A 23,432-nucleotide genomic window follows, 5' to 3' on the forward strand; every position below is an offset into this window, starting at 1 on the left:
GAGGGAGAAAGCAGTCAGCAAGCAGAGGAGTTAGAACCATCTGGTGACAGTGTGAGTACATATGTAGGGAGGCAGGTACGGCAAGAAGTGATCCTGCGGTATTTTTCAGGTAAGTTTTTGTAGGATGTAATTATCCTTGACTAAACACTTTGCAATACTTTCTATTGTGTGTTTTGTTACTTACTGTTTGTTGTTTATAGTGGTGTGTACATTGGCCCTCATTCCGAGTTGATCGGTCGCAAGGCGATTTTAGCAGAGTTACACACGCTAAGCCGCCGCCTACTGGGAGTGAATCTTAGCTTCTTAAAATTGCGACCGATGTATTCGCAATATTGCGATTACTAACTACTTAGCAGTTTCAGAGTAGCTCCAGACTTACTCTGCCTGTGCGATCATTTCAGTGCTTGTCGTTCCTGGTTGACGTCACAAACACACCCAGCGTTCGCCCAGGCACTCCCACCGTTTCCCCGGCCACTCCTGCGTTTTTCCCGGAAACGGTAGCGTTTTCAGCCACACGCCCCTGAAACGCCGTGTTTCCGCCCAGTAACACCCATTTCCTGTCAATCACATTACGATCGCCGGAGCGAAGAAAAAGCCGTGAGTAAAAATACTTTCATCATAGTAAAGTTACTTGGCGCAGTGCGAACATTGCGCATGCGTACTAAGCGGATTTTCACTGCGATGCGATGAAAAATACCGAGCGAACAACTCGGAATGAGGGCCATTGTACTTAGTTTATGTTATAAATACCTTTTCAGTCATTACCCATGAAAAACATACATACATACATAGCAGCTTCAACAATGTTTGAGACGGACACAGGAAGTTGTGTGTTTGTCAAATCCAAATTTTTATTGTTTAAATAACATTTGTCAAAATTGTTATTTTTTTCGCTTGTGTGTGCTGGGTGCTGTGCTTTGTGCTGGCTCACTGGCACGTGCTCTGGATGAACGCCGAACAGGGGAGGTTACTGGCGTTTGGATAGGGGTCGTGGTCCCAGAGCTGGAGGTCACTTGTTGAGCTGCCATCAATGTTATGTTGTTGCTCAAATTATTAATGCTAGCATTCAGTTGTGTGTTGGTTGCAGTGTGGCTGGCTACAATCCGGGATAACGACTCATTCACAACCTGGTTGTGCTGAATGAGTTGAACGAGTGCCTGCTGATGGCGCTGTTGCTCATCAATGATGCGCGTTAAATGAGCCAGCATTTGGTTGTTGTCAGCCCTTATTTGCTCCATCGATGTTGCGATTCGGCCTACTTGTACAATCAGTCTGCCCGAGTTGCGACTAATGCGCGGTAGATGATGGGGCAGACTGGCAAGGTGTTGGGTATGTGCGGTCAGGCTGGCATTGCTTTGGGCCTGTTGGCTTGTCCAACTGGCCCAAAAGTCATCTGGTATTTGTGTTTGGGGTGGAGCTTGTGCCAGTTGTGGACTCATGGAGGCTTGGGGGATATCCTGCAGCTGTATTGGCTGGCTCGGGTCAACAGGTGTAAGTTGCAGTGTGATGGTTGCCTGTTGGTCTTGTCCCTGCTGGTCCACGTCGGCCATCAAGCTGGGCTCTGTATGGGGTGGCCAACATGCAATGTTTATTTTTCTATTAATTTATTTGCTAGTTCTACACATTACTACATTCATAATACTCCATTTTACAAGTTTTTTGACTTGTTTTTGTAAACTTATAATGTGTTTTTTCGCCAAAAACATATATACCATCACAGGCGTGCACATAGACAGACTTGAGTAATCCTCACCTAACTACCTCCCCTCCACAGCATTACAGTGTTATGTCACCTCCCCTGGCCACGATATAGACTGCTTACCTGGATAGTCCAGAGGAGCGGAGCAAGTAAGCAGTCTACATACCGGACAGGGGAGATGTGTGAACACTATAATGTTGTGGAGGATTTTTTTTTTTTAATTTTGGTTTTTATATTTATTTTAATGTGCACGTGTGTGGCCTAAATTTGTACAAATGTATGTTCTTTTTTAATAATGATGTTGGCGATATCAACCACTAAGACCTTGAAAAATTGAACATTTTCACCTTTAGCAATTGAAGACGTAACATCACATTGCTTGTTATGTCAAACATGTAATCTCAACTCCAACTCACAACATAGTAACTGTACTGTGTAGATTATTTGCTATGTGTTTAGTTTCTGTTTTGACTCACCAGATAACTGAGGTGATCGGGGCTCATCACTCTGTGGACTCGCCAATAGTGCCAGTGGTGGCTGGGGTGACACTGCAGAAATGCGCCGCCTGGGTGGGGAAGATGGAGCCGCAGATTCCGTGCCAAGACGCCGTGTCTTACTTGGCCTCCTGGGTAAGTGGCCCGAGCCCTGTGATGGGCGCCTTACAGGAGGTCGGCTTACAGAAGCAGAACCTATGAGAATATATAAACATTAATATTTTGTACTTCTATGTGTTTGCAGAATATGTGACTACAGTGAAGTCTTACCTGCAATCCCAGCATCATCCTGAGTTGTCTGAGGCCTGTCTGGCCGGCTGGTCTGTCGGACTGTTGAAAAAGTGGAGCAAACATTATTACCATGCTTTGTGTAAAAATTACAACTGCAAAGCCTTAGTGTACTGTAACCATCTATTAGGTATTCGAAAATAAACTAATTTCTGCTTAAGATCTTCGTGCTTCCTTAATTTGTGGTGTATATCAAAATGTACATGGTGTTGCACAAAATAAATCTGTTACATTTGAGAATTATGCGTCAGATATTGCATAGATTGACTACTTGCAAATGTTACCAAAATGTAATTTTGAATTAATATAACCTTTTTTAGGAAGTAAATAAATCAAATATTTTAAAAAACAATTAGATACAACACCGATGTCCAAGCAATATCGCAAAATTATTATGGCAAATACACATACCAGCAGGCATTGCACCTGTTTTAGCGCAAAAATATAAAAAAAAAACAGCCAAGGCAAGATGGAAAATGCCATTTCTAAACACAAACACACCTTAAGGGTGCATAGGCCTGCAATATCTGACCAACAATTTTTGCATCCTTTACCCTTAAAAAATGATTTAAAAAACATTTAGAGGACATTTAAAAAAAATATAACAAATCAAACTCACCATCCTGCGTGGGTCGGTCCGAATCCCGGACATGAGTAGCAGACACCACTTCTGCAGGAATCAATGCCCGCACAGGCTCCTCCCACTCCCGATAGGTTGCCCGGAAAGGGGGGCCACCTCCGGTTTTTCGGGCTGATTTTGCCTCTTTGGCCATCTTGGCCTTGACACGCCGCTTTATGTCATAGAACCTCTTGCGACACGTGTCCTCAGTCCGCCTCCCCACACCCTCACTATTGACGGCAACTATTACTTGCCCCCACAGGACAGACTTCCTGCGGGAGGACACCTTGCCAGCATCCTGACCAAACAATTGGCGATGGTGCTTCATCAGCTCACGCACCAACGCCATGTTTTCAGCATAGCTGAACTTAATATTCCTGCCAGTCTTGGTAGTGGTGCGTGGCTGCGGAGCCACAACACCATCACTATCACTGGAGAATACAGCAACAGGCACCCCCTCCTCCTCACTACCCCCCTCCACCTCACTAACAGCCTCCACCTCACTACCAGCCTCCACCTCACTACCAGCCTCCACCTCACTACCCTCCGCCACCACACTGACCTCTGAGTCTGACATGACAAACGACAAAAAACACTGAAAAATCAAAACACAAAACACACTCCTCCACTACTACTACTACTACACACCACACAGCCAACACACACGCTCACTCACAAACAATGACAAAAGACTTTAAAAAAAAAAAACAAGGACAAAAAAATTGACAAACTGAGAAAAAACAATACGACAAATATGACAAGACTACTTACACACACAGTACAGCACTCAACAATCACAAAACTCCTCTCCAAAACCTCCAAAAACTCCACCAAACTCACCAACTCCAAATACACCTTCCTCTCTCCTCTCCACTAGCTAAACCCACGAGGTGCGGTGTGTTTGGGGCGGTTTTATTTATAGTAATATGCACAGACACTCCTCCTTCACGAATACAACCAATCACGGACGCGTGACAAAAACGAAACTTAGGACTAAAAACGCGGCAGCAATTTCTAAATCACTGCCGTAACAGACATGTGACGCAGTCGTAAAAATAAACAAAAACGCGGCCGCGAAACAACAAACGCGGCCGCATTATACAGCAGAAAACCACGAATGACATCGACATCGGAACAGAAAAACACGAATACGACAGCTTAGTAAATGAGTCGTAATCAATTCAAAAAGTTGCAATTTTACACTGTCGATGTCATTCGTGATTGAACTTTGACCTGAATCTGGAAAATACGAATCTTAGTAAATTTCCCCCAATGTCTCCAGTATAGTGTCAGATACACATAATGTCTCCAGTATAGTGCCAGATACACAATGTGCAGTGCCAGATAGACATGATATGCCCCCCAGCAGTGCCAGCTACACACAATATGCCCCCCAGCAGTGCCAGCTACACGATAGTGTTCACTTTTTAGGGCAGGGAGGGCACATTTTTAAGTTAGGAGGGCAAAATGATGTACATACTGTAATGCTTGGTGCTCATCTACCTACATGGGAAAGCATGTACAGTGCACGCCGAAGGCGCGCAGCAAAAATTTAGGGGCGTTGCTTCGTGGGGAAGGTGCGTGGCCACATAATAGTGGCAATTCACATTACACCACACAGTAGTGCAGTTAATACACACTGCACCAGGTAGAACCTCCTAGACACTTTGCGCCAGGCAGAGCACGTAAGACACTTTGCGCCAGGCAGAGCACGTTGGACACTTTGCGCCAGGCAGAGCACGTTAAACACTTTGCGCCAGGCAGAGCACGTTAAACACTTTGCGCCAGGCAGAGCACGTTAGACACTTTGCCTAGCCACAGACGCCTAGCGGGAACACTACATGATATGCTCCCCAGCCGTGCCAGCTACACATGACATGCCCCCCAGCAGTGCCAGCAACACATGACATGCCTCCCAGCAATGCCAGTTACATAAATGGCCACACAGTGCCAGATATGTAGATACAGAAAAGCCCCCACAGTGCTAGATAAATGCCCCCACAGTGCCAGATAAATGTCCCCACAGTGCCAGATAAATGTCCCCACAGTGCCAGATAAATGCCCCCACAGTACTACATAAATGCCCCCACAGTACTACATAAATGCCCCCACAGTGCTACATAAATGCCCCCACAGTGCTACATAAATGCCCCCACAGTGCTACATAAATGTCCCCACAGTGCCAGATAAATGTCCCCACAGTGCCAGATAAATGTCCCCACAGTGCCAGATAAATGCCCCCACAGTGCTACATAAATGTCCCCACAGTGCCAGATAAATGCCCCCACAGTGCCAGATAAATGCCCCCACAGTGCCAAAATGCCCCCACAGTGCCAGATAAATGCCCCCACAGTGCCAGATAAATGCCCCCACAGTGCCAGATAAATGTCCCCACAGTGCCAGATAAATGCCCCCACAGTGCCAGATAAATGCCCCCACAGCCAGTGCCAGATAAATGTCCCCACAGTGCCAGATAAATGCCCCCAGTGCCAGATAAATACCCACAGTGCCAAATAAATGCCCCCACAGTGCCAGATAAATGCCCCCACAGTGCCAGATAAATGCCCCCACAGTGCCAAAATATCCCCACAGTGCCAGATAAATGCCCACAGTGCCAGATAAATGCCCACAGTGCCAGATAAATGTCCCCACAGTGCCAGATAAATGCCCACAGTGCCAGATAAATGCCCCCACAGCCACAGTACCAGATAAATGTCCCCACAGTGCCAGATAAATGTCCCCAGTGCCAGATAAATGCCCACAGTGCCAGATAAATGCCCCCACAGCCACAGTACCAGATAAATGTCCCCACAGTGCCAGATAAATGCCCCCAGTGCCAGATAAATGTCCCCACAGTGCCAGGTAAATGCCCACAGTGCCAGATAAATGTCACCACTCTGCCAGATAAATGCCCCCACAGTGCCAGATAAATGCCCCCACAGTGCCAGATAAATGCCCCCACAGTGCCAGATAAATGCCCCCACAGTGCCAGATAAATGCCCCCACAGTGCCAGATAAATGCCCCCACAGTGCCAGATAAATGCCCCCACAGTGCCAGATAAATGCCCCCACAGTGCCAGATAAATGCCCACAGTGCCAAAATGTCCCCATAGGGCCAGATAAATGCCCCCACAGTGCCAGATAAATGCCCCCACAGTGCCAGATAAATGCCCCCCCAGTGCCAGATAAATGCCCCCAGTGCCAGATAAATGCCCCCACAGTGCCAGGTAAATGCCCACAGTGCCAGATAAATGTCCCCACACTGCCAGATAAATGCCCACAGTGCCAAAATGTCCCCATAGGGCCAGATAAATGCCCCCACAGTGCCAGATAAATGTGCCCACAGTGCCAGATAAATGTGCCCACAGTGCCAGATAAATGCCCACAGTGCCAGATAAATGCGCCCACAGTGCCAGATAAATGCCCCCACAGCGCCAGATAAATGTCCCCACAGTGCCAGATAAATGCCCCCAGTGCCAGATAAATGTCCCCACAGTGCCAGGTAAATGCCCACAGTGCCAGATAAATGTCCCCACACTGCCAGATAAATGCCCCCACAGTGCCAGATAAATGTCCCCACAGTGCCAGATAAATGTCCCCACAGTGCCAGATAAATGTCCCCACAGTGCCAGATAAATGCCCCCACAGTGCCAGATAAATGCCCCCAGTGCCACAGTGCCAGATAAATGTCCACAGTGCCAGATAAATGTCCCCACAGTGCCAGATAAATGTCCCCACAGTGCCAGATAAATGTCCCCACAGTGCCAGATAAATGTCCCCACAGTGCCAGATAAATGCCCCCACAGTGCCACAGTGCCAGATAAATGTCCCCACAGTGCCAGATAAACGCCCCCACAGTGCCAGATAAATGCCCCCACAGTGCCATCCATAAATGATTCACTCAGCCGCCCCCCCAAATACCTGCGGCGTTGGAGGGGGAGGAGTACTGCTGTCCGGGTGCGGCAGTGCAGGTCCGGGTGCGGGGGTGCTGGCGGGCGGGTGGCCAGGAAGCCTCCAAGTCCAAGGTGCTTGAGTGCGCTGTGCGCGGTGCCGGCGTCTGACGTTAGACACCGGCGCCGCTCAGCGCGTATAGCGCACTCAAGTCACACGATGCTGCAGAGCAGGGCCGGCTCCATGTTCGAATATGGCGGCGCCAGCGCGCGGCGCCCATTAGGGGTGGCGCCCTGCGCGGCCGCTCTATTCGAACATGCCTAGAGCCGGCCCTGACTCTTGTGCACAGTTTCACAACATATGGGATACTTGGACAGTATGATTTAATTAACCTATTCTACATATACAATATGGATCTTTCATACACTACAGTACAGTATATGGACAAAAGTATTCGGATGCCTGACCACTACACCAACAGGGAATGTAATGATATTGTATTCAAATACGTACTCTTTAATATGGAGTTGGTCCCCCTTTTGCAGCTATAACCGCTTCCACTCTACTTGGAAGACTTTCCACAAGATTTTGGAGTGTTTCTGTGGGAAATTGTCCCCGTTCATTCTGTAGAGAATTTCTGAGGTCAGGAACCGATATTGGATGAGGAGACCTGACTCACAATCTCTGTTCCAGTTCATCCCAAAGGTGCTCTATGGGGCTGGGTCAGGGCTCTGTGCGGGCCAGTCAAGTTGTTCCACACCAAACCCATCAAACCATGGGGCTAATGTAGACCTGATCGGTGCTGTGCATGTTTGCACAGCAGCGATCAGGCCTGAATTGCGTCGGCGCCGCAGTGCACCGGCGCATGGCAGACAGCCGACGACTGTCGTAGCCCAGCGATCGCCTCTGCCTGATTGACAAGCAGAGGCGTTCGCTGGGTGGGAGGGGGTGGGCCGGCGACATTTAGCCGCCATTTAGGGGGCGCGGTCCGGGCAACGCAGGCGTGCCCGGACCGTTGGGTCAGGCCACGGGGGCTGCGTGACATAACACGCAGCCACTGCGACCCGGGCGGCGATGGGTAGCTCCCTGCCAGCGTGCAGGAGCTGCGCTGGCTGGGAGCTACTCTTCCAGTACAAAAGCATTGCCGCTGTGCAATGCTTTTGTACTTGTTCGGCGGGTCGGCCCTGACATGCGGGGCGGACTAGCCCTGTGCTGTGTGTCTCCCCTGCATGTCAGGGAAGCTGATCGTAAATGTGCTAAATTTAGTACATCTACAATTAGGTCTGAATCATCCCCCATGTCTTTATAGTCCTTGCTTTGTGCACTGGGGCACAGTCATGTTGGAATAGAAAAGGGACTTTCCCAAACTGTTGCCATAAAGTTGGAAGCATAGCATTGTCCAAAATGTCTTGGTATGCTTAAGCATTAAGATTGCCCATCACTAGCCCAAAACCTGGAAAATAAAAAAAACATATCATTATCCCTCCTCCACCAAACTTCACAGTTGGCATAATGCAGTTAGGCAAGTAATGTTCTCCTGGCATCCGCCAAACTTAGACTCGCCCATCTAACTTCCAAACAGAGAATCGTGATTTGTCACTCCACAGAACATGTTTCCACTGCTCTACATTTCACTGTCAGTTTGCTTTACACCACTCCATCCAACGCTTGGAATTGGACTTGGTGATGTGAGGCTGGCATGCACAGTTTTTGTACTTACATTACTGTCAGTGGAAATTCGGAACTCTTTAGCTTTGTTATCAGCAGAGCGTTGGCGACTTTTATGCAACATATGCCTTAGCAGTCATTGAGTGTCCATAAGTGACCTCTCAAAATGAATAGCCAACAAGACCTTGTGCTATCTGGACACTTTCAATCTCTGCAGAGCTGCGGGACCTGGATACAGTATACACCCACTATTCAGCTGTAAGAATTCTCTGGTGACAGTAGTTGGCAGTAAATACTGACGGGTAATGTCCGAATTAACAACATTACCTGTCAATTTGGTCTCAATTACGAGGGCAACTTTTTATATTATATAATATATCTATAGCTGCAGATTGAGGAGTCAATTAGACTTTGCTATTTTTTTAAAACAATTTTTCCTTTTATTGAAGTTGCAACATGTGACAATAACATCATCCAAATTTGGACAGAACAAGACAGCATAAAACAATTAAAAACTAAACATTAACACAATCTTAGTACTGATAGATACAGGGGCACATTTAGGGGTCAGGTCACCACTAGGCACAACTAGGCGCAATATATTGTATGCGATCCCAGCCATACCTACGGGAACCAACATATCACGAGTGCCTCACTAACGATCTAGGGGACCTGATCCGACCTTCACGGGAATGCGCATTGGATCGGAAACACATCCAAAATGCACGATTTCACCCGATATATCGTCCCGAATGCCCTAAATTGGCTGAAATCAAGCATTATCGTTATAGTGTATGGGGCCCTTTAGATACACTAGACTTAGGTCAACAGTGTCTAGGTCGACCACTATTCGCCGACAGTAAGTAGGTCTACAGGTTGAGTATCCCTTATCCAAAATGCTTGGGACCAGAAGTATTTTGGATATCGGATTTTTCCATATTTTGGAATAATTGCATACCATAACGAGATATCATGGCGATGGGACCTAAGTCTAAGCACAGAATGCATTTATGTTCCATATACATCTTATACACACAGCCTGAAGGTCATTTTAACCAATATTTTCAATAACTTTGTGCGTTAAACAAAGTGTGTGTACATTCACACAATTCATTTATGTTTCATATACACCTTATACACAGCCTGAAGGTCATTTAATACAATATTTTTAATAATTTTGTGTATTAAGCAAAGTTTGTGTACATTGAATCATCAGAAAACAAAGGTTTCACTATCCCAGTCTCACTCCAAAAATTCCATATTTCGGAATATTCCATATTTCGTTATATTTGGATATGGGATACTCAACCTGTACATGGATTCTAGGTCGACAGGGACTCTATATCGACATGTACTAGGTCGACATGAGGTTTTTTTTTAAAAAAGGTGTCGTTTTCTTCGTAGAGTAACCGGGAACCCCAATTTGTGCACCGTGTCCCCTCGCATGGCTCGCTTCGCTCGCCATGCTTTGGGCAAGGTGCCTCACTCTGCTACCGCTGCGCTCGGCACAGGTTACCATTCCCAGTTGTAGTCCACGTGGATCGTACAGTATGAAAAAGTTCAAAAAATGGAAACATTTTTGAAAAACTCATGTCGACCTTGAGATATGTCAACATACAGTCCCTGTCAACCTAGAAACCATGTTGACCTACTTACTGTCGACCAATACAATAGTGGTCAACCTAGACATTGTCGACCTAAGTCTTGTCGACCTAGAGACCGGATCCCGTTAATGTTTTATCTATGTAAGTTTTATACTAATATACTGTATGTGTACATGTTACACTGGCCAATATAGATTTTATTAATAGTATACTAGTGCAGTTATTTTGGTCTTATTTATTTTACATGAGGTTGGCAATACCTCCTGTTGGGATGCAGTCAATTTACCTACAATCAAAATCCCGATGGTCAAAATCCCGACAACCATGGACCGAAGGTCAAAATCTCAACATTGGCAAAATACCAACATTTAAAATACAGACAAGGTCAAAATACAGACATTTAAAATGTCGACATGTCAAAAAGTCAACATGAGTTTTTCATGATTTTTTCAATTGAAACCGACTTTACCATCACAGTGGACCTGGAGGGGGAATATAATAGTGTGCCGAGCACAGCGAGGCACCGTGCCCGAAGTATGGTGAGCTCAGCGAGCCATGCGAGGTGATGCGGTACACTTATACGGTGTCAACCTATGTCGACATACACACCAAAAAACAATAAAAAACTTGTCAACTTTTTGACCTGTCGACATTTTAGACATCAGTATTTTGACCTTGCCAGCATTTAAAATGTCGGTATTTTGACCTTGTCTGGCTTTTGACCGTCGGTCAATTGTTGTCGGGATTTTGATTGTAGGCATTTCATACTGATCCCCTCCTGTTATACTGCTGCAAATATTCTCTTAGATCCTACAGTATGTGTATATCAGGCGCTTGGAAATCTGCCAATTACATCTCCCCCATTGTCTTTCTGTTTACAAGTGACCCCGTGGATATTAACAGATCAAGGATTACTAATAAATCATTAACCTAAAAGCAACTGATCCACAAAAAAGCTTTACTTGGTTTAAATGACAAACTGAGCTTTGTACAAAATACTTAGCACCTAATATGAACGCTGTGCCGAGAAATGAATAATAGAGATTAAGGGATGTATTCAATTACAGTCGGAACTGCCGTCTTGTCAGAAAGATGTCAGTTTTTGACTTTTTTAGGTCAAATCGTGATTCGACCTGTTCAGTGGGTCTGCTGTTTTTCCGACAGATCAGCAATTTCGACTTGTTGGAAAACACGTGGATCGGCGGATTAGCCACGGATCCATGCATTGTCGGATTTGCGACCAAATCCGACAGTTTCTAGTCCCGTTTTCAACAGTCTATCCGTTTTAAAAAAAAGTAGGATTGACATTATCGAGAAAGGCCAAAACCTGTAGGATTTGGCCACAAATTGAATACTGCATTGTCGAAGCCTTTCCGTTGGAAAGGATCTGATATGCATTGAATAGACCCCTAAGGGGTAAATGTACTAAGATGGGAGTTCTATTTAAGATGGGATTTTGCCCATAGCAACAAATCAGGTTCTACTTCTTATTTATCTAGCACCTTTTATAGGATAATACTTGGCATTATCCTACCTTTTATAGGAAAATACCTGGCATCCCATCTTAGTAAATTTACCCCTAAGGGGTAAATTTAAAAGCAACCCTAAGGGGTAAATTTACTAAGAATCGTGTCTGCCCGAGATTGCATTCTTGTATGAGTTTTTTTTTTTTTTCGTTTTCTAAAGCCGAACACGGGAGTAAAAATACAATTCGATCTGAAAAACATGTCCATCGAACCGAAAAACACAAATCTGTGCAACCTAATCAAATGCGCCTTTAAGCAGCCTGTTAGACAAATAGGTGTAGTAGCTTCAACCCAAACCCCTAGAAACATATATAAAACACAATATCACCACTTTGTCCTTGGGCGCTGTAAACAAAATTTTAACCACTTTCAAGATTCTACCTCCTCTGATGTTCTTCCAAGCAGAAAATCTCTTTAAAACTTCTTAATACACTCAAAAAATAGGAGAAAAGATCTCACACCTTCATATGATTCACTTGCCAGAGACAATAATACTACAGCCCCCTACCGGAAATAGTGGTCTACTTAATATGTAGACAAAACACATTCACTGGAGCGGCTCAGGCCAATTAGGATCACACTCCACCCTCTAATTCAATTTCAGTATTTTTCGTTGTATATGTAGGCTAAAGGAAAAACTTCCAATAGTGTAATATATTCTTTTTAATAGATTTCATTAAAAATACAATGTGCAAAAAAATTGGACTCTCGCCCGGTTATATGGTCTACCAACATAAAAGTAGACAACAGCGCATGGATATTGACAGTGTAACAGGCGTCCCTGTATCCCCACTGTACCGTCCACCCGGGAGAGAGCTTCAACAAACAGTCCTCACCAACGCGTTTTGATACACAAGTATCTTCATCAAGGCATCAGGAGCAAATGCCTTAGACTGCTATTTATACCCAGTCTCTTCAATTAACAATAAAACCTATTTCCAGACATGGATTCTCTCACCACTCTATTTCCTATTCTTCACCCACATATACTGCAGTCCATGTAATCCACTCCTCCCTGTTAATTTTCCCAAAAGCCACCTTTCCTGCTGTTTACCGCGGACCGACATCACGTCTGGTCCCGCGTAACTTCCGGTATCGCATCACTTCCGGTCCTGCGTAATTTCTGGTCATGCATCACTTCCGGTCCGAAAATTAGAAGTTCCGTGCCCTTACTGCCCCTAGGTCTTGTATTGGGGACAATCCTAATAGCTAGACGGTGATCAGTTGTCCGTCCCACTTTTTTTTCCAGCATATTCATGGACACATTCATTTTATTCATTCATGAGTGTCCTCGGGACTGGCGGCGGCCATTTTGGGGTTGACAATTCCATAGAAAACCCTTATATGGTGTCCATTTTTAAGAAGACCAATCGCTAAACATCAAAAAAAGAGCTTAATAAACTTATACCAACATTTACTTAAAAAATGGGTTATTAAGGTACAAGATAAAATTCTATAATATTATAATACTATATAATACTATCTAATCGCTCCTTCAGTGTTTGCTTCTCTGAATCTACCTCCTCTTCGCTACCTCTTTCAGTTGGAGTACCGCAAGGTTCAGTCTTGGGTCCTCTGCTTTTCTCTATCTATACCTCATCTCTTGGTAAACTAATCAGCTCTTTTGGTTTTCAGTATCATCTGTACGCAGATGATACTCAAATCTACCTATCCTCCCCTGACTTGTCCCTATCTGTACTGGACCGTGTCACTGAATGCCTTTCTGCTATCTCATCCTGGATGACATCTCGCCACCTCAAACTTAATATTTCAAAGACAGAGTTAATTATATTTCCACCGGCCAATAGTAGGCACCAACCTGATATCTCTATCACTGTTGAAAACTCGACTATCTACCCTACCCCACAAGCTCGCTGCCTTGGTGTCATCCTTGACTCTGATCTGTCCTTTGTTCCCCACATTCAATCTGTCTCAAGATCATGTTACATGCATCTAAAAAACATATCCAAAATACAACCATACCTTACACAAGACACTGCTAAAACTCTAATCCACGCTCTCATTATCTCCCGCATTGATTATTGCAATAGTCTCCTAACTGGTCTTCCCAAAACGAGACTCTCACCACTACAATCCATTCTGAATGCAGCGGCGAGGCTTATCTTCCTCGCTAGACGTTCATCGTCTGCAGATCCACTCTGTCAGTCCCTCCATTGGTTACCTGTATTCTACCGCATTCAATATAAAATACTTTTACTCACACACAAGGCCATCAACCAAACTACACCAACGTACATCACTTCGCTTATCACAAAATATCTCCCAACCCGACCTCTGCGCTCTTCACAAGACCTGCGTCTCTCATCCACACTCATTACTCGCTCCCACTCACGACTGCAGGACTTTCATCGGGCTGCACCCACTCTGTGGAATGCCCTACCACACACAATAAGACTCTCCTCTAGTCTCCAAACCTTCAAGCGTTCCCTCAAAACTCACCTCTTTAGGCAAGCGTATCAAATTCCTGAACCGCCCACATAACTTTCATAAACCTTGCTATCAAATTACATCCACTCTGTACAGTCCACACATATCCTCACATGTCTTCTCATTCTATGCAATAGATAGCACCTTTCCTTATGTACATATGCCTATAGATTGTAAGCTTGCGAGCAGGGCCTTCCTACCTCTATGACTGTTATCACCCAGTTTGTAATTGTTATTTCAAATTGTAAAGCGCAACGGAATTTGCTGCGCTATATAAGAAACTGTTAATAAAATAAAATAAAATATATAATACAAAATACAATAACATTTATAAAAAAAAAACACTTAAGCTCGAAATCATTATTCAGCCCTGATGGTATTAAAGTCCTATACTTATATATTACATTAATTTCGGTCTTTGATAAAAATTGTGCACTTTCTCTGTTCCTAATGTTTGGTATTACCTTTTTTAGACCGTAAAAATTTCTTATATGTGAAACATCACATTGATGGGCCTGTTTAAAGTGCATAGACAGTGCATGTTTTTCCACGCTTTTTTTAATGTTCCTTAAATGCTCCGTTATCCTCACTGTAAAAGATCTACTTGTACGTTCAATATAACATTTATTACAGGAACATTCAATTCTATATACAATATTTGTTGAATGGCGTTTTATAAACTCTTTTATTTCTAACTTCCTACCATTATATTCTGTGGGTATAAAGAATCAACATTAATGACAACTTTAGAGACAGTTTCAAAAATGGAGAGAAAAGATTTAATAATGGGTAAAGGTGGAGATAAGAATACAAAAAATAAGAACTATAAGTGGGCCTTTACAACTACTTATACGTCACAACACCAGCAGGTACCAAATGTTCTTAAAAAACACTGGAAAATACTTCAGAAGGACCCTGTAATAGGGAAAGATTTACCAGCTGCTCCAGTGTGTATTTTTAGAAAGGCACCAAACCTAAGATCTAAACTGGTAAGAAGCCTGTGCCCTTCATCTCCTAGACAGGGAAATGTTACATCAGTCGGGTTTTATAGATGTGGTTCCTTCCAGGGTTGCAGGAGCATTAAAAACACTCTTGGATTAAAAAAACAGATGTAGAATTAATGGTAGGAAGTTAGAAATAAAAGAGTTTATAACATGCCATTCAACAAATATCGTATATGTAATTGAATGTTCCTGTAATAAATGTTATATTGGATGTACGAGTAGATCTTTAAAGGTGAGGATACGGAGCATTTAAGGAACATCAAAAAAGGGGTGGAAACACATGCACTGTCTATGCACTTTAAACAGACCCATCAATGTGATGTTTCACATACTGTATAAGAAATTTTTACGGACTAAAAAAGGTAATACCAAACATTAGGAACAGAGAAAGTGCACAATTTTTAGCAAAGACCGAAATTAATGTAATATATAAGTACAGGTTGAGTATCCCTTATCCAAAATGCTTGGGACCGGAGGTATTTTGGATATCGGATTTTTCCGTATTTTGGAATAATTGCATGCCATAATCAGATCTTATGATGATGGGACCTAAATCTAAGCACAGAATGCATTTATGTTACATATACACCCTAAACACACAGCCTGAAGGTAATTTTAGCCAATATTTTTTATAACTTTGTGCATTAAACAAAGTGTGTCTACATTAACACATTTCATTTATGTTTCATATACACCTTATACACACAGCCTGAAGGTCATTTAATACAATATTATTAATAAATTTGTGTATTAAACAAAGTTTGTGTACATTGAGCCATCAAAAAACAAAGGTTTCACTATCTCACTCTCACTCAAAAAAGTCCGTATTTTGGAATATTCCGTATTTCAGAATATTTGGATATGGGATACTCAACCTGTATAGGACTTTAATACCATCAGGGCTGAATAAAGATTTTGAGCTTAAGTGGTTTTTATAAATTTTATTGTATTTTATACTATCACACTATATAGTATTATAATATTATAGAATTTGATCTTGTACCTTAATGACCCATTTTTTATGTAAATGTTGGTATAAGTTTATTAATAAGCTCTTTTTTAATATTTAGAGATTGGTCTTCTTAAAAATGGACACCATGGGGGGCGTGGCTTGGCAGCCATACTGAGCAGACACAGGAGAAAAGAGCTCCTGGCTTTTCCACATATTGTCCCTCCTACCAGTGCTTGGATTTCCACACTGAGGGGCAGATGTATTAACCTGGAGAAGACGTAAGGAAGTGATAAACCAGTGATAGGTGCAAGGTGATAAAGGCACCAGCCAATCAGCTCCAAGATGTAAATTAACAGTTAGGATCTGATTGGCTGGTGCCTTTACCACCTTGCACATATCACTGGCTTATCACTTCCTTATGCCTTCTCCAGGTTAATACATCTGCCCCTCAGCCCCTTGATCCACTGCCTCAGCTTCCCTGCACCTCTGTGTACCAGGGTTGGCGATCGCAGAGCCGGAGGGGGGTCTCAAACCCTCCTTGCTGGTTGCGGCCCCCCCCCATCCATAAGCCGGGACCTCCATTTCGTGCGGGCCACCAAGGAAGACCCTCTGTGTCCCTGGAAGATGGACACCTGCTGCCCTCACTGAGTTACCTGGTCCGAGAAGATGCACCGCTACGCTGATGCTCTGCCCAGAGGACCCGCTCCCGCTAGCTGCAGTTCAGCTGTGTGTGCCGGAGGTGAGTCATCCCACTCATTATCACGGGGACCCGCTGGCCATAACACCTGCCCCAGTCTTTGAGCCATTGCTGGTGCGGGGGCCCTCCACAGCAAACCTCAGGAGGGTTTGTGTGTCCCTGCATTGAACTTTTTATTGCTTTGCTGCGGGTGGGGGCTTCCTGCCTCTATTAGCCTGGGAACAGTGCATAAGCAGCCACAGCCTCCTCCATTCTCTAGGGGCTGTAATAGACATTGGCACCAGAGGTTATTCATCTGTCTGGGACAGCAGGGAGCCTCACCCCTGCCCTGTGGAGTACACCTCAGCTCATCAAGGATTGATAGGGGGATAGTATAAGGTGCTGTGGGTCCCTGGAAGAAGTGTTTAATAGTGTCTGCCAGCGCTATTTGGGCTGGAGGAGGGGCTAGGGGGTCCATGATATAATACTATACAGCCCTTATGTAAGCTGTCTCCCTGGGCATATATAAAAACCCAGGTCTTCCGGGTAGTGGACGTGGTGCCCATTTGCTGATCTGTACAAAAGAGTAGTACACAATTCGTATAGGCGCCTTCAATCTAATCCTCAATAATGATTATGAATCATATTAAATGGTAAGTTACGTTCCTGTGTTGCACAGATCAGCAGGCATGTCACTAGATCTTTCTGTTGCTTCTCCTTTAAGTAGCTCCTCAGCACATCAAGTTCTCAATAGTACCGGTCATGAAAGATAAAAAGGTGCCAGAATCTAGTGTAATACGTAATTTAATAATGACCACAACAATGGTCCCAATAAAATGACAAACAAAATACTCATAAAAGATTTCTCCCAATGGGAGTAAAATCACAAGCACACTTAATTGACAGGTGAAAAAAATCCAGAAGTGGTAGGAGTGAAATAATTACCAGATGGTAATAGAACCAAAAAAGTTCTCAAACAGATGTAATAAACCAGATAGCCTCCCGGGAGACACTCGCCTGGAATCCGGTAAGAACGTCCTCACAGCACCACCATTGGAGTCACCTGTACAGCACCAACGCGTTTCAAACCTGTTCTAGGTTCTTTTTCAAGGTAAGTGTGCTCTCCTTTCCACTAAAAGACCTTAAATACCCATATTCACCAATAAAAACAAATCACATATCAGCAGCACCTGTACAAACATGGCTGCGTCCATTTGTTGTTATTCGTTGTCATGGCAACTGTAATTACACAGGGGTTTAGATTTCCTATATCCAAGCTGCCCCAGCACTGAAGGTGGATTTAGTGTGCTCGCGGTAAAATACCGCTAAGATTCTTACATTATGGTGGGCATTGGAGACCCGCTGGTTCCAAATGCCTTTAGACGTCTCCATGGCAACAGAACGTGCCGTGACGTCATGTCCGGGGGGCGGGGGGAGGATGTAGTCAGCGGGGAACCCGCTCGCTCCAACGACCCTTCCGACGTCTCTATGGCAACCGAACATGCCACGACGTCATAACCGGGGGTGGCAGTCTGCAGGGACCCAATCGTTCCTATACCCTCTCCGACGTCTCTATGGCAACAATACTTGCCGCGACGTCATGTCCGAGGGTGCATCGCATCTGGCTATACGTTGCCCAGCAACGCCTAGCGCAATATTTAAAATAAAAAATAAAATAAAAAAGAAGTTTTAATTTTAAATCCTCTTTTCTATCAATAACTACATCTCCCAGATTGTACTATAGTATTATATAGATGTACAGATGAAATTATATAAATCTCGCTGAGGGCATTACTAGGCAGCTTAATAACATCCCCTATTCAGTGTGAAGGTGCTTGAAAATAGGGTTACAAGTTATAAAATGACAATCCCTATCAAAATTGGGCTCAATACTATCAAATTATCTATAGGATAAAAGAAGGTTCTAATAAAACCAAATCTCGAGAAAAAATAGTCTCTGGAAATGTCCACATCTCCCTTATCAGGGGATTACTGCAAGAACAGCCTCATACATCACATCGAGTTGGCGTATACTTCTTTTCATTACTTGGATTATACAGAATGTCCATGATGCCTCTTTTTAGTTCTTTTTAGATGTCCATTTCATATAATTCCTCCTTCATAGTATAGAGATGAAAAACTTGAAGAAACTGAAAAGGAAGATCTTCATGAATTCCCACAATATCAGAGAAAGGGTAAACAGCATATAATTAAATGAACCACTTCAACTCGAAATCTATGTTCATCCCCCCTGGTGTCAGGGTATTATATTTGTAGATGAATTCCATCTCAGTTTTAGCTAATAGTTGGGATAGATTTCTTTGACGATGATTGCATTCTACCCGTTTGACTGTGACCCTAGACACATTGTACGCTTTGTAGGCCTCAAACGGGTAGAATGCATTAATTAGGTTTGTTGACACGACAGCAATCGGGAGCGATGGAGGTTATTAGACGTTATTCTGCCTCTGCCTAGTCCCCTATGTGTCACCGCGTCTGGTGGCCTCCTGTGGCACCTTTCGGGTGCTTTGTTCGGTTTAACTTCTTTTTTGTCTCCTGTTTTTATTTCCACAAGTTGTTTTTCTGTGTTTTTTCTTTTTTTTCTAAATATGGTACACATGTTAGTTTCTATGAGTCGTATATATGTTTTATGATCCTTCTTCCTGTGCAGCACCTTTTCTTTCTCCTCAATGGTTAATATTCTGACTCTCAATGTTAAAGGAATTAAACTCCCTTAATAAAAGGAGACTTGCGCTAAATCATTTTGCCAAAAGCAAAGCCCATATTGTTGCACTCCAGGAAACTCATTTCCTATGTACCTCCTCCCTGCATTCTTTAATAACAAATTTCCTCATTGTTATACTTCTAATGGCCCGAGTAAAAAGGCAGGAGTGGCTATATTGATTTCTCAGTCCTGCAATTTGACATTAGAAAAACAAATTGAAGACCAGGAAGGTCGATACTTAATTTTGAATGGTAAATTGAATGCTAGATCGGTTACATTAGCGGTACTATATGGTACTAATACTAAACAAATCAGGTTTTTTTTAGGACATTTTTTGATGTTCTAATGAAAAGTTACTGCGGATCGTTGCTTGTCCTGGGGGATTTTAATATGGTCCTTGATCCTAATATAGACAGATCCTCTTCTCGCTCCCCCTCTAGAGCTCTTCCCATACGAGAACATGCTCAATGCCTCCGACACATAGTTCATGAGTATGAATTATATGATATATGGCGGGCTAAGAATCCCATGGTATGGGACTACACCTTTTATTCCCCAGTTCATGGTTCCTTTTCAAGAATAGACCTTGCACTTTCTGATAAGTGGACCCTCCAACAGGTAACACGGGTTTCTATCCTGCCAGTTTCTTTGTCTGACCACTCGGCTTTATTGTTGCGATGGGAAATTTCAATGTCCACATCTCCCAATCCTTGGCGCCTCAGGGAACATTTACTAAATGATGATAATACCAGACAGAATATTTTACAAACCCTATCACTTTACCTAGAAACTAATAACCCAGTGGATACTTCGCTATTCACTCACTGGTGTGCCCTTAAAGCAGTAACACGGGGCTCTGTGATTCAAGGTGCAGCTCGCCTTTGTAAAATGGCTTATAATCACCAGAAGGAGGTTGAGTCCTGCTTGGTAGACTTAGAAAATCAGCTTAAATCCTCCCCCTCTAATAAGAAAATTTACAAGGAACTTCTTAGAGCCAGGGATGATTGGAACGTTATAGCCTTAAAAGAGGTTCATGTGAATCTATTTAAACTGAAGCAACGATTCTATGTTCAGGGAGATAGAGCGGGCAGAATGTTGGCTCGGAAATTGAGAGGGAAATGTGCGCCTTTGTTGATTATTATTCTGCGCTTTATAATCTTAGTGAAGATCCTACGATCCCGCAACCTACCTCTGAAGTGATTGACGCATTTATGAGGGATATAGACTTACCTTCCCTAGATGCTGTTACTCTTCAATCATTGGAGAGTCTTTGGACGCAGGAATAGATTAGTGCTGTTATCGACTCCCTTCCGTTAGACAAGGCTCAAGGGCCCGACGGATTCTCCAATAGATTCTATAAATGTTTTAAGGGACATATTGGTCCCTTCCTTGTTTACGCTTTACAATTTTGCCTCGGAGACCGGTTCTTTCCCAAACAAGATGTTAGAGGCCAGAATAGTGGCTTTCCCCAAACCTGGGAAAAATATTTATCTTATATCTAATTATAGTCCCAATTGCACTATTGAATACGGACGTGAAGATATATGCCAAGCTAACTGTCAATAGGTTGGGTCCTTTGTTGCCTTCCCTTGTTCACCAGGACCAGGTGGGATTTGTCCTAGGTCGACAGTCCTCGGATAACACCAGGTGAGTTATTGATCTTCTAGATGCTTCCTCTGCGTCTACCAAGCCGCTTTTGTTGCTGTCTCTGGACGCAGAGAAGGCATTCGATCGGCTGCACTGGGGATACCTGCATGAGGTTTTATGTAAATTTGGAATTAGAGGTAGAGCTCTAACTGCTATTTTGGACCTGTATTCTAATCTGTCGGCCTTGCTCCGCTCCATTTCAGATTTCAAACGGCACCCGCCAGGGTTGCCCTCTGTCTCCATTAGTTTTTGTTTTGGCCATTGAACCCATGGCGGAAAAAATCAGATCCCACATTACCATAAAGGGTCCAGCCCTTTTTGGTCATTCTTATAAAGTTTGTCTGTTCGCAGATGATGTATTACTCACACTTGTGGACCCGATAGTTTCTTTGCAGAATCTCCATGTTGTGTTGGAGGAATATTCTGCTGCTTCTTTCTATAAATTGAACGGTTCTAAGACCGAAGTGCTACCCCTTAATTTTCTGCCAGACCTTTTACAATTGTTGAGGACGCAGTATTCCTATAACTGGCAGGATAGAAGCCTGAAATACCTGTGGATCCAGATTACCCCTAGAGTGTCGGACCTTATTTCGACTAACTATCCCCCTCTTTTACATAAAATAGTTTTAATGACATCAGATTGGATGTTACAGCATGTCTCGTGGCTGGGGAGAATAGTAGCTCTGAAAATGATGATTCTACCCAAGCTATTATATTTGTTTCTGACTTTTACTATATTGTTACCTGCTCAACTTTTAACAAAATTCCTCAGTGCTTTTTTTAAATATGTATGGTGAGGCAAGAAGCCGAGACTTGCTCGTAAAACACTATCCCTGCCTAAGTCAGAGGGGTGTCTAACATTCCCATATCTCCATACTTACCAGTTGGCTTGTATCCTTTCCCAAATGGGCTATTTGAGCAGAACGGGAGAAGGCCAAGGCATGGGTGGACCTTGAAAGGGGTCTGATAAACCCGTTACTACTGTTCGATACTTTGTGGCTGCCGACTTCGGAGGGTAAAGTACAGATTGCAAAATCTCGAGTGGTTCATTCTACCCGCAAAGCCTGGTTGGAGGTATTGGTCAGACTGGAAGCCTCTACACTCCCTATGGCTAACCTTTCGTTGAAAGGCATGGCTAGCTTAATCCCAGATTTAAGTTTTGATACATGGATAGCCTGGGGAGTTGTTTCCCTTGGGGAGGTAGTTGAACTAGGTTCATTGTTACCATATACCCGATTACAATCTCAGTTCGCATTATCACACAAGGACTTTTACAAATTTCTTCAATTAAGACATTGGTTACAGGGAACCACTAAACCGCCACATCAAATATCCACACTGCCCATATATATTCAGGAGTTATTAATTGACAAAGACTGTAGAGGTAACATTTCCAGGTTGTATGCCCACCTTATTTGCTCTCCCACTCCTACACGGCTCTGCACGATGGTAAGATGGGAAATAAACCTAGAAAGTACATTGTCTGATGAGGAATGGCATCATATATTTTGGACCTGTGTCAAGCTGTCCAAATGTGTCTCGCATATAGAACAATTTTATAAATTACTACATCGTCTATATTTAACCCCAGTTAAATTATTTGCTATGAGTTCCTCCTCATCTAACTTATGTTGGCATAATTGTGGGAATCTGGGTTCATTGAGTCATATATTTTGGTTATGCCCAGTAATCGCTAACATGTGGAGCCTTGTTTTTGCCCTTATTTCTAAAGTTTTGAGATTACCTATAACCCCTCACCCAAAACTAGCTATTTTCCATCTATATACTGGCGATCTCTCGCAGGAGATCGCTATGTTATGGGTCACATACTGGTATCTACTAAGCTCCTACTGGCCCGCCATTGGCATACCCCTTCTGTACCCTCAATTAGTATGATAGAGGCGGCTGTCCAGTCTCACCATGACTTCGAAACTGCTGGCGTACGGTTCTCACAATCTGCTTCTTGCCCTCCACCCTGCTGGTCTGCTTGGAGTGAGTACTGGAATACGCAATTTCACCCTTGAATATTGAATCACTTATTAACCTATTCACCTGATCTTAATATTGTATTAATGTTCCATATAACCCATGTTCTATATATGTGTATCTAGGTGTATGTCGAGTTAAATTCTATGTTGCTGGACTGTTATTCAGCCTCCTGATCTTCTAGAAGCTTAGTTTTGGGCTCTAA

The 23,432-nt window shown here is 43.5% G+C and overlaps 1 protein-coding gene across 2 annotated transcripts in view; it reads right to left on the reverse strand.

Annotated features, from left to right (window-relative positions):
* Positions 1 to 826: 826 nt before the first annotated feature.
* The window catches only part of LOC134945017 (uncharacterized), a 149,694-nt gene continuing 127,088 nt past the window's right edge, over positions 827 to 23,432 (reverse strand). For both annotated transcript variants that reach the window (XR_010182018.1, XM_063934030.1), the window contains 3 exons: positions 2,464 to 2,523; positions 2,176 to 2,388; positions 827 to 1,561 (listed from right to left, as the gene is read on the reverse strand). Coding sequence is in view for 1 of the 2 variants with exons in the window: in XM_063934030.1 (XP_063790100.1) it covers positions 882 to 1,561; positions 2,176 to 2,388; positions 2,464 to 2,523 (953 nt within the window). In the remaining variant the exon portion in view is untranslated. The remainder of the gene's footprint in view (positions 1,562 to 2,175; positions 2,389 to 2,463; positions 2,524 to 23,432) is intronic.

The sequence above is a fragment of the Pseudophryne corroboree genome, chromosome 7, assembly GCF_028390025.1.
Source record: "Pseudophryne corroboree isolate aPseCor3 chromosome 7, aPseCor3.hap2, whole genome shotgun sequence".
NCBI classification, from domain to species: Eukaryota; Metazoa; Chordata; class Amphibia; order Anura; family Myobatrachidae; genus Pseudophryne; species Pseudophryne corroboree.